General features: G+C 36.9%; 2 protein-coding genes across 4 annotated transcripts; both read right to left on the reverse strand.

Annotated features, from left to right (window-relative positions):
• Positions 1–950: 950 nt before the first annotated feature.
• LOC101890167 (uncharacterized) lies at positions 951–1,855 on the reverse strand. The gene is made up of 2 exons (XM_005189656.4): positions 1,698–1,855; positions 951–1,627 (listed from the first exon to the last, which is right to left on the reverse strand). Exons 1-2 carry the CDS (start codon positions 1,749–1,751, stop codon positions 1,028–1,030), a joined length of 654 nt encoding a protein of 217 aa, XP_005189713.2. The 5' UTR covers positions 1,752–1,855; the 3' UTR covers positions 951–1,027.
• A 1,825-nt stretch (positions 1,856–3,680) lies between these two features.
• Positions 3,681–9,032, reverse strand: LOC101890005 (C-type lectin 37Db). 3 transcript variants are annotated; one of them, XM_011296750.3, is made up of 4 exons: positions 8,989–9,032; positions 8,671–8,834; positions 8,505–8,578; positions 3,681–4,122 (listed from the first exon to the last, which is right to left on the reverse strand). In XM_011296750.3, exons 1-4 carry the CDS (start codon positions 9,015–9,017, stop codon positions 3,754–3,756), a joined length of 636 nt encoding a protein of 211 aa, XP_011295052.2. In that variant the 5' UTR covers positions 9,018–9,032; the 3' UTR covers positions 3,681–3,753. The 3 variants fall into 3 exon arrangements, with proteins under 3 accessions (XP_011295052.2, XP_058975108.1, XP_005189712.3); XM_005189655.4 differs by lacking the exon at positions 3,681–4,122 and adding an exon at positions 7,995–8,435; XM_059119125.1 differs by lacking the exons at positions 8,505–8,578; positions 8,671–8,834; positions 8,989–9,032 and adding exons at positions 4,191–4,264; positions 4,357–4,513.
• Between the last annotated feature and the right edge of the window lie 2,062 nt (positions 9,033–11,094).

The following is an 11,094-nucleotide window of genomic DNA, read 5'->3' on the forward strand; positions in this document are numbered from 1 at the left end:
TCCATGTCTTCGTATAGCCCCCATATAAAGGTACCTCCCGATATTCGGTATTATGATGATTTTAGCGACAGTATTCATCGGAATTGTTTCAAATTTGGTATTTGATGATCGTAATGGATACTACAGCCTTAGACAGAAAATTGTCTGTGCCGGTCCATGTCTTTGTACAGCCCCCATATAACGGCACCTCCCAATATTTGGTATTTTGATGATTTTGACAACATTTTTCACCGGAATTGTTTCAGATTTGGTATTTAAAGTTCGTAAAGGATACTACAGCCTATGCAAAAAAAAAAAAATTGTCTGTGCAGGTCCACTTTTTATAACCCCCATAGTACTTCCCTATATTCGGTATTTTTATGATATTAGCTACATTATAAACAGATTTTTTTTTCAAGTTTCGCATTTGAATATTGTAATAGATTGTGACAAAAGTCGCCTATGCAGGTCCACGTCGTCGTATAGACTCTAATATACGGCTACATTTGGTATTTTAATGATTTTAACAAAATTTTTAACGGATTTAATTTTTTTTGAAAATTGCAAATTTGTACCAATTGGTGGAGGGTATTCAAAGTTCGGCCCGAAAGAGTCACTACTGCTTCTCTTCCTCTGCCATATTGTTACGTGTTATCTACATAGGCGCTGTGGTGTTTTATCAGCAAGATCAGGCGTGTATTTTTCTTCAGGGCGGTTCCAACCCTTACGGCGTAGCCCTAGGGGCCGAACAATTAATGTTTACATTGACATACTAAACAAAACGATCACAAACACTCATTACACCAATAACAAGGGAGTTTTGTGGTTTTACTCCCACGCATCGCCCGCCCATCCTTGAGCCTCGGATTCTAATGACAAATAATATTATAAGGGCCCACCGTCTACGATCACTCACACATTAAGACAAAGCTACCCTATTTTCCGCTCTCGAACACAATTAGCAATCCATATTTATATGTTACAACATCACCATTTTTGATATTCAAATTTTATTAATTCACTCCCTCGTCAAGTCCACCAAACTTACTTAACTTGTCAATTTCGAACAAGTCTTGATATTGGCTGGGAACTGAGTGAAGGTAGTTTCCAATGTATTGACAGCAGCCATGACACAGTCGCTGGTGTCACCGGGCACCTTCTTGATGTCCTTGATCATTTTGATGGCTCTCTTGATTTGTTTCTTCAACTTGTTGACCTTGCGCACCATCTTGACGAAACACTTGTGGGCGGTCTTGGCCTTGGAGATGACACCCTGCGTTTCAGGCTGCTCCTCCTCAACATCATTGCTATTGCCGCAAACACTTTCGTTAATACCCAAAATTTCCTTGCATGTCTTCAAAATGTCATTGCAGGCATCAATCAGTTTTTGCACTTTCTTAGAAACTTCGCCGCCACAAGCCTTGACATTGTCGACGAAATTTTGGGCAGCCGTCTGAATTGCCAAGACCTCCTTAATGGTACAGTTCAAACCCTTTACATAACGCAGAGCCTTCTTGATGACGGAATACATGCCGGTGAAGGCACCATAGGGTTCAATCTCTGCAATTTCATCGGCCAAATCTTGGGCAGTGAGTTCCAAGTCTTCCATTAGTTCATTGTTAAGGAAAATATCACCAGTGGCATTGGCCTGCAGGAAAAAGGAGAATTACAATTAAATCTAGGTATTTTTTTTTATAGATTCCGTAAGGAAAACTCACCGATACCGCCACCAGGCAAAAAGCAGCAATAACTGCAAACACCGTGAATTTCATTTTGATTTTTTGTTGTTAACACCGAACGCCAATAAACTGCACGGATTAATAACTGACACTGCCATAAACGATTTCTGCCACTTTTATAGCCACCGTTTAGCTGGGGGATTTTGTCGATTTAGGGTTATCTGACAGCAATGTACATTTTTTTGGACTTTCTCAATATTTCCAAACATAGATTTTTTTTATCGGATTTTCTTTTTTAATAAATGACGTTAAGTATAATTATTTGATGCTAGATAACGAACGGTATTGGAGCGTCAAACACTTGAACAATTTCTAATATGGGAAATTGTCAATTGTCTGATAAGACATTGTCCGATAAGACCGACAGACAAACAACACTAGGGTGCTGAAGACTATTGGGGAAATGTGTTGATGAAATAAATTAAAGAATTAAAAACGACAAATAGGTAGGCTGAAAGATGAACAAAGAAAAAAAATTAAGTATGTGCTCTGACAGAAATATGTAAATGGGCTATGTAGGTTCACGTTTTCGTATAGCCCCCATCTAACGGTACCCTTCGATATTCGGTATTTTGATGATTTTAGCGACATTATTTACCGGAATTGTTTCAAATTTGGTATTTGAAGTTCGTAATGGACACTATAGCCTCAGACATAAAATGAGCCATGTAGGTCCACGTCTTCGTATAACCGCCATATAACGGTACCACCGATATTCGGTATTTTGATGATTTTAGCGACATTAATTACCGGAATTGTTTCAAATTTGGTATTTGAAGTTCGAAATGGATACTATAACCTAAGACAGAAAATCGGTCATGTAGGTCCACGCCTTCGTATAGCCGCCATATAACTGTACCCCTCGATATTCGATATTTTGATGATTTTAGCGACATTATTTATCGGAATTGTTTCAAATTTGGTATTTGAAGTTCGTAATAGATACTACACCATACGACAGGAGATTGTTTGTGCAGGTTCACGTCTTCGTATAGCCCCCATATAACGGTACCCCCGATATTCGGTATTTGGATGATTTTAGCGACATTATTTACCGGTATTGTTTCAAATTTGGTATTTGAAGATCGTAATGGATACTATAACCTAAGACAGAAAATCGCTCATGTAGGTCCACGTCTTCGTATAGCCGCCATATAACGGTACCCTCCGATATTCGGTATTTGGATGATTTTAGCGGCATTATTCACCGGAATTGTTTCAAATTTGGTATTTGAAGTTTGTAGTGGATACTACAGCCTAAGACAGAAAATGAGCCATGTGGGTCTACGTCTTCGTATAGCCCCCATATAACGGTACCTCCCGATATTCGGTTTTTTTGATGATTTTAGCGACATTATTTACCGGAATTGTTTCAATTTTGGTATTTGAAGTTCGTAATGGATACTACAGCCTTAGACAGAAAATGAGCCATGTGGGTCCACGTCTTCGTATAGCCCCCATATAACGGTACCTCCCGATATTGGGTATCTTGAATATTTTAACGACATTATTTATTCGAATTGGTTCAAATTTGGTATTTGAAGTTCGTAATGGATACTACAGCCTAAGACAGAAAATGAGCCATGTGGGTCCACGTCTTCGTATAGCCCCCATATAAATGTACCCCTCGATATTTGGTATGTTGATGATTTTAGCGACATTATTTACCGGAATTCTTTCAAATTTGGTATTTGAAGTTCGTAGTGGAGACTACAGCTTAAGACAGAAAATGAGCCATGTGGGTCCACGTCTTCGTATAGCCCCCATATAATGGTACCTCACGATATTCTGTATTTTGATGATTTCAGCGACATTATTCACCGGAATTGTTTCAAATTTGGTATTTGAAGTTCGAAACACTAGTAGATTGCAATTGTTACACTTCCTTTGTTATTCAGTTGTTGGCAACATTTGCTGCCACAGGTGCTCTTGTTCGTATTATTATTCAATTAAAAACACAGATTTTTACTTTCTCTTTTCATTTTATTTGAAGCTAACGGTATACGTAGAAAATCATTACACACTATTTCGAGTTTCAAAAAACACTAACCACAACTGTAGTCGGTTTATCGGCTTCGCAAATATAGAATGCATCCTTCTTGCAGATCCAGTCATTCATTTGGTATTTTGTCGACTGGTACCACAAATGCATGCAATTTTCATTGCCTCCAGCATTATCAGGCTGTTTATCTGACCAGTCAGCATATTTGACTGGTTCCCCAGTTCGGTACCAATAAAAATTACCCTCTGAATCTAGATCAGATCCCGATATCCACCACCATCTGTCCGTTGGATAATTGGCTATTAAATGGTCTGATAATTCCTGGAATTCTTGTTGATTGTCAAAAGAGGCCAAGTAACCACCCATAGAACGACATATTAAGTTTGCCTTGAACCAAGAAACCTTGGGAATGCGATAACAGAATTTAAATGAAATGGTTTTTTTCTTTTATTAAAATTTCTTCTGTTTACCTTTGATTGACCAACATGATAAAGTTTATTTCCGACTTTAGTGAATGGTGTCACTTCCAATTTATTGGGGTATCCTAAAAAGAAACAAGACAAACAATATTACTCAATGGAGACGATCCATACCGGCAGCATTTCATAATCGGGAAGATTTGTTGTCCTCTAGTACCTTCCAAAATGGTGGCCGACACTTTTTGTGTTCGTGAGCCAATTACAACTGGACAGATGAAACCCAAAAGGAGACAAATAGTCAAGACACTGTTGTAGAACATGACTGTTTCTTCTTCTTATCTCGCCAATGATTGACAAATGACTGAATCGTTGTCCAATATATAGCCCCCGAAAAAAAATATATTATCAATGATCTCATTAACAGCTTTCTTTTTTTACGAGGTTGATGCAAGGCGACTTGGAAATCTTTATTAACGAACGGTAAATGCTTAATTCTAAAAATATGCTTAATTTCTAAATGTGATTCATGAATATTTATTAAATATTTAAATACTTATTTCAATCTAATTGGGTTTGGTTTGATTTGAGCGAGAGTATCTATAAGGGAGTTCTCAGCTAGTTCAATCAAACACTTTCCGTTTGTGATAGTTCTGAAGTAAATATTTCTTGAATTTTAATAATTATTGAATTTTAAATATTGGGAATAAATTATGCATAAATTATTTTTATTTTAAATGACAGCCAGCCAGCCAGCTGAAGCAGCTTCTGCCTTCATCTGCGAATTCCCTTTGGAACGATTTAAACTTGCCATCTCTGGCTGGAGCAGATTCTTTCTTTCTTTGCTGTTTATTATATTCAGATTTAATATCAAAACAACTAATAATAATTACCTGCGATGCACCAAAAAAAAAAAAAAAAAAAACGGCCAATTGCAGTATTCTCCACTTATAAATGACCCTGTCTTGCATCAATTGTCGATAGAACTGATCGACGGGAAATATTTTACACCAGAAGCATATTCAGGCTCGAACCACAAAGGTCGAAATTTTCAATATATATATTTTTTGCACAGAAAGAGAAACGATAATTCGATTTTGCTGCACCTTTGCAAATCCTAATATTTGCGTCAGTGCTGGGTCTGGTGCAAAAATGGACAATATCGGTTCACTCCTTCTGGTACCTCCCCCACAAAGGTTCAAAATTTTAAATAATTACAACTCTCATAAATTGTGATGTAAGAGTCATATTGTCTTCAAATTTCACACATCTCAATATTTTTATCAGCCCAAGATCTGGTGTTAAGATGGAATATATCGGTCCACCCATTCTGGTACCTCCCATACACAAATGGTCGAAATTAAAAAAAAACAAACAAAAAAGAATATATATGCACAAAAAGAGAAGCAATAATCCGATATTGCTCCAACTTTGCACATTCTAATATTTGTGTCAGTGCTAGGTCAGGTGTATCGGAACACTCCATCAAGTACCTCCCCCACAAAGGGTCAAAATTTTAATTAATTACAACTCTCATAAAATGTGATGTAAGAGTCCAATTGTCTTCAAATTTCACACATATCAATATTTGTATTAACCCAAGGTATGGTGTTAAGATGGAATATATCGGTCCATTCCCTCTGGTACCTTCACACAAAATGTCGAAATTTTCAAAATTATATATTTTTTGCGCAGAAAAGAGAAAGAGAAAGGATAATCCGATTTTGCTCCAACTTTGCATATCCTAATATTTGCGTCAGTGCTAGGTCTGGTGCGAAAATGGACAATATCGGACCACTCCTTCTGGTACCTCCCCCGCACAAATGGCCGAAATTAAAAAAAAACAAACAAAAAATATATTTTGCACAGAAAGAGAAGCAATAATCCGATTTTGCTCTAACTTTGCAAATCCTAATATTTGCGTCAGTGCTAGGTCTGGTGCGAAAATGGACAATATCGGTTCACTCCTTCTGGTACCTCCCCCACAAACGGTCAATATTTTGAACAATTACAATTCTTATAAAATGTGATGTAAAAGTCCGATTGTCTTAAAATTTAATACATCCTAATAATTTTGTCAACCCAAAATCTGGTGTTAAGATGGAATATATCGGTCCACTCCTTCTGGTACCTCCCCCACAAAAGGTCGAAATTTTTAATATTTATTAAGCTCATAAAATGCCAAATTACCATTCGATTCCATTTAAACTTGGCACATCTGAATATTTCCATCAACACAAGATATGTTAAAATGATGGTAGAGATCGGAATGCACCTTCTGGTACCTCCCCTACAAAGGTTGAAAATTTTGAATAACCAAAACGATCATAAAATCCGAAAAAAAAACATCCAGTTCTCTTCAAATTAGATCACAATCACAATATTTTTATTAACCCAAGGTCTGGCCTGAAGATGCTATATATCGATCCACTCCTTCTGGTACCTTCCCCACAAAAGGTCGAAATTTTTAATATTTATTGAGCTCATAAAATGCAAAATTACCATTCGAATCCATTTAAACTTGATTTTAGAGATCGGAATACTCCTTCCCTATACCTCCCCTACAAAGGTTGAAATTTTTGAATAACCAAAACGATCATAAAATCCGAAAAAAACTTCCAGTTCTCTTCAAATTAGATCACAATCACAATATTTTTATTAACCCAAGGTCTGGTCTGAAGATGCTATATATCGATCTACTCCTTCTGGTACCTTCCCCACAAAGGGTCAAAATGAACCTCGATTCAATTCAGACGTGTTATATAGCTATATTTCCATCAACACAATTCTCTATCATAGGCTGTATTATTCACTACGAACTTCAAATGCGAAATTTGAAACAATTCCGGTGAATAATGTCGCTAAAATCATCAAAATAACGAATATGGAAAGGTACCGCTATATGGGGGCTATACGAAGACATGGACCTGAACGGACAATTTTCTGTCATGGGCTGTAGTATCCATCACAAACTTCAAATACCAAATTTGAAATAATTCTGGTTAATAATGTCGCTAAAATCATCAAAATATCGAATATCTGGAGGTACCGCTATATGGGACCTATATGGCCCATTTTCTGTCTTAGGCTGTAGTATCTATTTCAAACTTCAAATGCCAAATTTGAAAGAATTCCGGTGAATAATGTCGCTAAAATCATCAAAATGCCGAATATCGGGAGGTACCGCTATATGGGGGCTATACGAAGACATGGACCTACATGACTTATTTTCTGTCTTAGGCTGTAGTATCTATTACGAACTTCACATATCAAATTTGAAAGAATTCCGGTGAATAATATCGCGAAATCTGTCCGTCTGTGGTAATAACTCTAGCTTCCGAAAAAAAATGAACTTAAATGTATATTACGTCTGCAGGACTATTGGTATTGAAAATGGGCCATGTAGGCCTACGTCTCCATATAGCCCCCATATAACGGTACCTCCCAACATTTGGTATTTTGGTGATTTTAGCGACATTATTCACCGGAATTGTTTCAAACTTGGTATTTCAAGTTGGTAATGGATACTACAGCCTATGGCAGAAAACTGTCTGTGCAGGTTCACGTTTTCGTATAGCCCCATGTAATACCAATCGGCGACATTCGATATTTTTATGATTTTAACAGATTTTATTTATTTATTTTTTTTTTTAAATTACCAAAATCCGTTCCAAGTGGTCGTGGGTATTCAAAGTTCGGCCCGGCCGAACTTTTAGCGTTTTTACTTGTTTATATTTATCTTATCGCATTTGAACACTTGTAGATTGTAATTGTTACACTTCCTTTGTTATTCAGTTGTTGGCAACATTTGCTGCCACAGGTGCTCTTCCGATTCCGATTATTATTCAATTAAAAACACAGGTTTTTGCTTTCTTTTTTTTCAATTTATTTTAAGCTAAACAGATACGTAGAATATCATTACACACTATTTCAAAACACACTAACCACGACTGTACTCGGCCTATCGGCTTCGCAAATGTAGAAAGCATCAAATTTGCAAATCCAGTCATTCATTTCATATTTTGTCGACTGGAACCATAAATGCATGCAATTTTCATTGCCTCCAGCATTATCAGGCTGTCCACGTGACCAGGCGGCATATTTAACTGGTTCCCCAGTTCGGTACCAATAAAAATTACCCTCTGAATCTAGATCAGATCCCGATATCCACCACCATCTGTCCGTTGGATAATTGTTTTTTAAATGCTCTGACAATTCCTGGAATTCTTGTTGATTGTCAAAAGAGGCCAAGTAACCACCCATAGTTCGGCATATTAAGTTTGCCTTGAACCAAGAAACCTTGGGAATGTGATAACAGAATTTAAATGAACTGGTTTTTTTCTTTTATTAAAATTTCTTTTTTTCTACCTTTGATTGACCCACATGATACAGTTTATTTCCGACTCTAGTGAATGGTGTCACTTCCAATTGATCGGGGTATCCTAAAAAGAAACAAGACAATTAATATAACTCAATGGAGACGATCCATACTGGCAGCATTTCATAATCGGGAAGATTTGTTGTCCTCTATTACCTTCCAGTATGGTGGCCGACACTTTTTGTGTTCGTGAGCCAATTACAACTGGACAGATGAAACTCACAAGGAGACAAATAGTGAAGACACTGTTGTAGAACATGATTGTTTTCGTCTTATCTCGCCAGCGATTGCCATACGACTGAATAATTTTTATATAGCCCCTGAAATAAAAATATTATCAATGATCTCATTCACAGCTGTCTTCTTTGTGAGATTGATGCAAGGGGACTTTTTTTAGACTTAGAAATCTTTATCAACAAAAACTAAAAGCTTTATTGAATAGTTTCATTCTAAATATGATTCATCAATATTTACTTAATGTACCGAGTGGAGGGACCACTCATTTCAATCTGATTGGGTTTGGTTTGATTTGAGCGAGAGTATCTCTAAGGAGTTCCCAGCTATTGCACTCAAAGACTTTCCGCTTGTTATAGTCCTCAAGTAGAATGGAAATAATTATTGGCATTTTAAATATTGGGAATAAATTATACATAACTTATACAGGGTGAGACTTCAGACTGCTGCCATTTCTAAGCCACTCATCCGACAGCTGTTAAAATTATTCCAGTGACAGCTCATTATATTGTTTACAAGCGTACAAAAGCATTTTGGTGAGAACTTTCCAGAAAAAAAGTTATTCGTGATGGAATTCAAGCGGGTGGAATTATATTTGGCTGGAAAATAAGTGGCTATCGTTAGAGCACTCCAGCATTTAAATGTGAATAAATCTTTTGTGTCTCGTAACATCACTCGTTACCGTGATACTGGTAGCGTAGCCCGACGTCAAGAAAGTGGACGGAAGAAAACAGCAACATCAGCAGAAATGGTTTGAAAAGTAAAGAAGCAACTTAATCGAAACCGGCGTCGCAGTAGCCGAAAAATGGTTCGTGAGCTGAACATCGCAATCGCAATATTCCATTCGGCAAATATTGAAAAATGAGCTCGGGGTAAAGTCATTGAAATTCCAAAAAGTGCAAGAACTTACACCGCAACAGAAAGAACATAGACTCAAAAGAGCTAAAGTGTAGCTTCGCTTGGCCGAATGAAGTGAACTGCCGAATTTGGGTTTCTCCGATGAGAAAACATTTGTTGACCAGCAGTTTGTAAACAAACAAAATGATCGTGTTTACTTGCCAAAGAGGTCAGCTGAAAATGTGCACCTTCGGTTGGCCACCAGAACTCAAGCGCCGGCCAGGGTGATGGTGTGTGCCACCATAACAGCCGATGGTCTCCTCACTCTCCGTTCGTATTAATCGACCATCATATTAATCGGCATCAGAATAAATGCAAAATATATACGCCACAGATCTTGGACATTCCAACAGGACTCAGGACTCGCGCCAGCCGAGAATGGTTATAAAATGAGGTTCCATGGCCACCAAAATCTCCGGATACCAATCCGTTGTCTGGAGTATTTTGGAAAGCAAAAAAATCTCTTTTTGGAGTTTAAATTTCTGAAAATTGTCTATGCAGTTCCAGGCCTTCATATAACCTCGATATAACGGTACCTCCCTATATTCGGTATTATGATAATTTTAGCCACATTATTCACAGGATTTTTTTAAGTTTCACATTTTTTGCTACGTTCGGTATTTTTAAGATTTTAACAGAATTTTTAACGTATTTTTTTTTTTTTTTTTAAATTACCAAATTCGTTCCAAATGTTGGAGGGTATTCAAAGTTCGGCACGGTTTTTTTTACTCGTTTAGCTCTACATTCATAATTTGCTGGATTTTTTTTGTCATAATTTTTTGTTGCTGTACAGGCTAGTTCAATTCTGTTCCCAACAGAAATATTAGTTACTGTTGCAGCACCCCAGTGTATTGTCTTATCAGACAATTGAACGTTTCAGATTAACCCACACCAAGTGAAGAGTGCGCCCCAATACGTGCCCATCAAATTATTGTACTTAATGTCATTTATTAAATTCGAATTTTGATTGAAAAATGTTTCTGGAATATTAAGATAAGTCCAAAGTCGTGTGTGGGCTTAGATAAAACTCTCACAGCTAAGAGGGGTTGCTATAAATGTGTATGACAGCCACATAATTATTTTTATATATTTTAATATTGAATGGAGAACATTGCAGGACTGCTTATCCTTTCATTCAAGAGGTCTTTCCTACCTACTGAGCGAATCGATACTTGTGTGTGGGTCATAACTTTTATTATCTAATACATTTTCGTATACGACAGCGCACCAGATCACTGAATTGTAAGCATATGACATTATATGACCGCTGGGAAACGTATAATTGTGAAATATTTATAGTGAAGCAACCCGTTTTATTCTTGTATATTTATATTTACTCCCAAATCATGCAACCTTGTATTCTATTTAAATTAGTACTATTATAGACAACTTAGCCATTACATTATTAAATAACTGCGTTCTAGACGACAGTTTCGCTTCTCAAACATA

This window comes from Musca domestica, unplaced genomic scaffold, assembly GCF_030504385.1.
Source record: "Musca domestica strain aabys unplaced genomic scaffold, Musca_domestica.polishedcontigs.V.1.1 14, whole genome shotgun sequence".
NCBI classification, from domain to species: Eukaryota; Metazoa; Arthropoda; class Insecta; order Diptera; family Muscidae; genus Musca; species Musca domestica.

Bases quoted from the DNA above. Each gene is read 5' to 3' on its own strand.
- LOC101890167 (XM_005189656.4), bottom strand. From the start codon at position 1,751: ATGAAATTCACGGTGTTTGCAGTTATTGCTGCTTTTTGCCTGGTGGCG. The intron at 1,628-1,697 runs GTGAGTTTTCCT...TTTTTCCTGCAG, and splicing joins TTTGCCTGGTGGCGGTATCG to GCCAATGCCACTGGTGATAT.
- LOC101890005 (XM_011296750.3), bottom strand. From the start codon at position 9,017: ATGAGTGGTCCCTCCACTCGGTACATTAA. The intron at 8,835-8,988 runs GTAAATATTGAT...TTTTTATTTCAG, and splicing joins CCCTCCACTCGGTACATTAA to GGGCTATATAAAAATTATTC. The intron at 4,123-8,504 runs GTAGAAAAAAAG...CGCATTCCCAAG, and splicing joins ATCATGTGGGTCAATCAAAG to GTTTCTTGGTTCAAGGCAAA.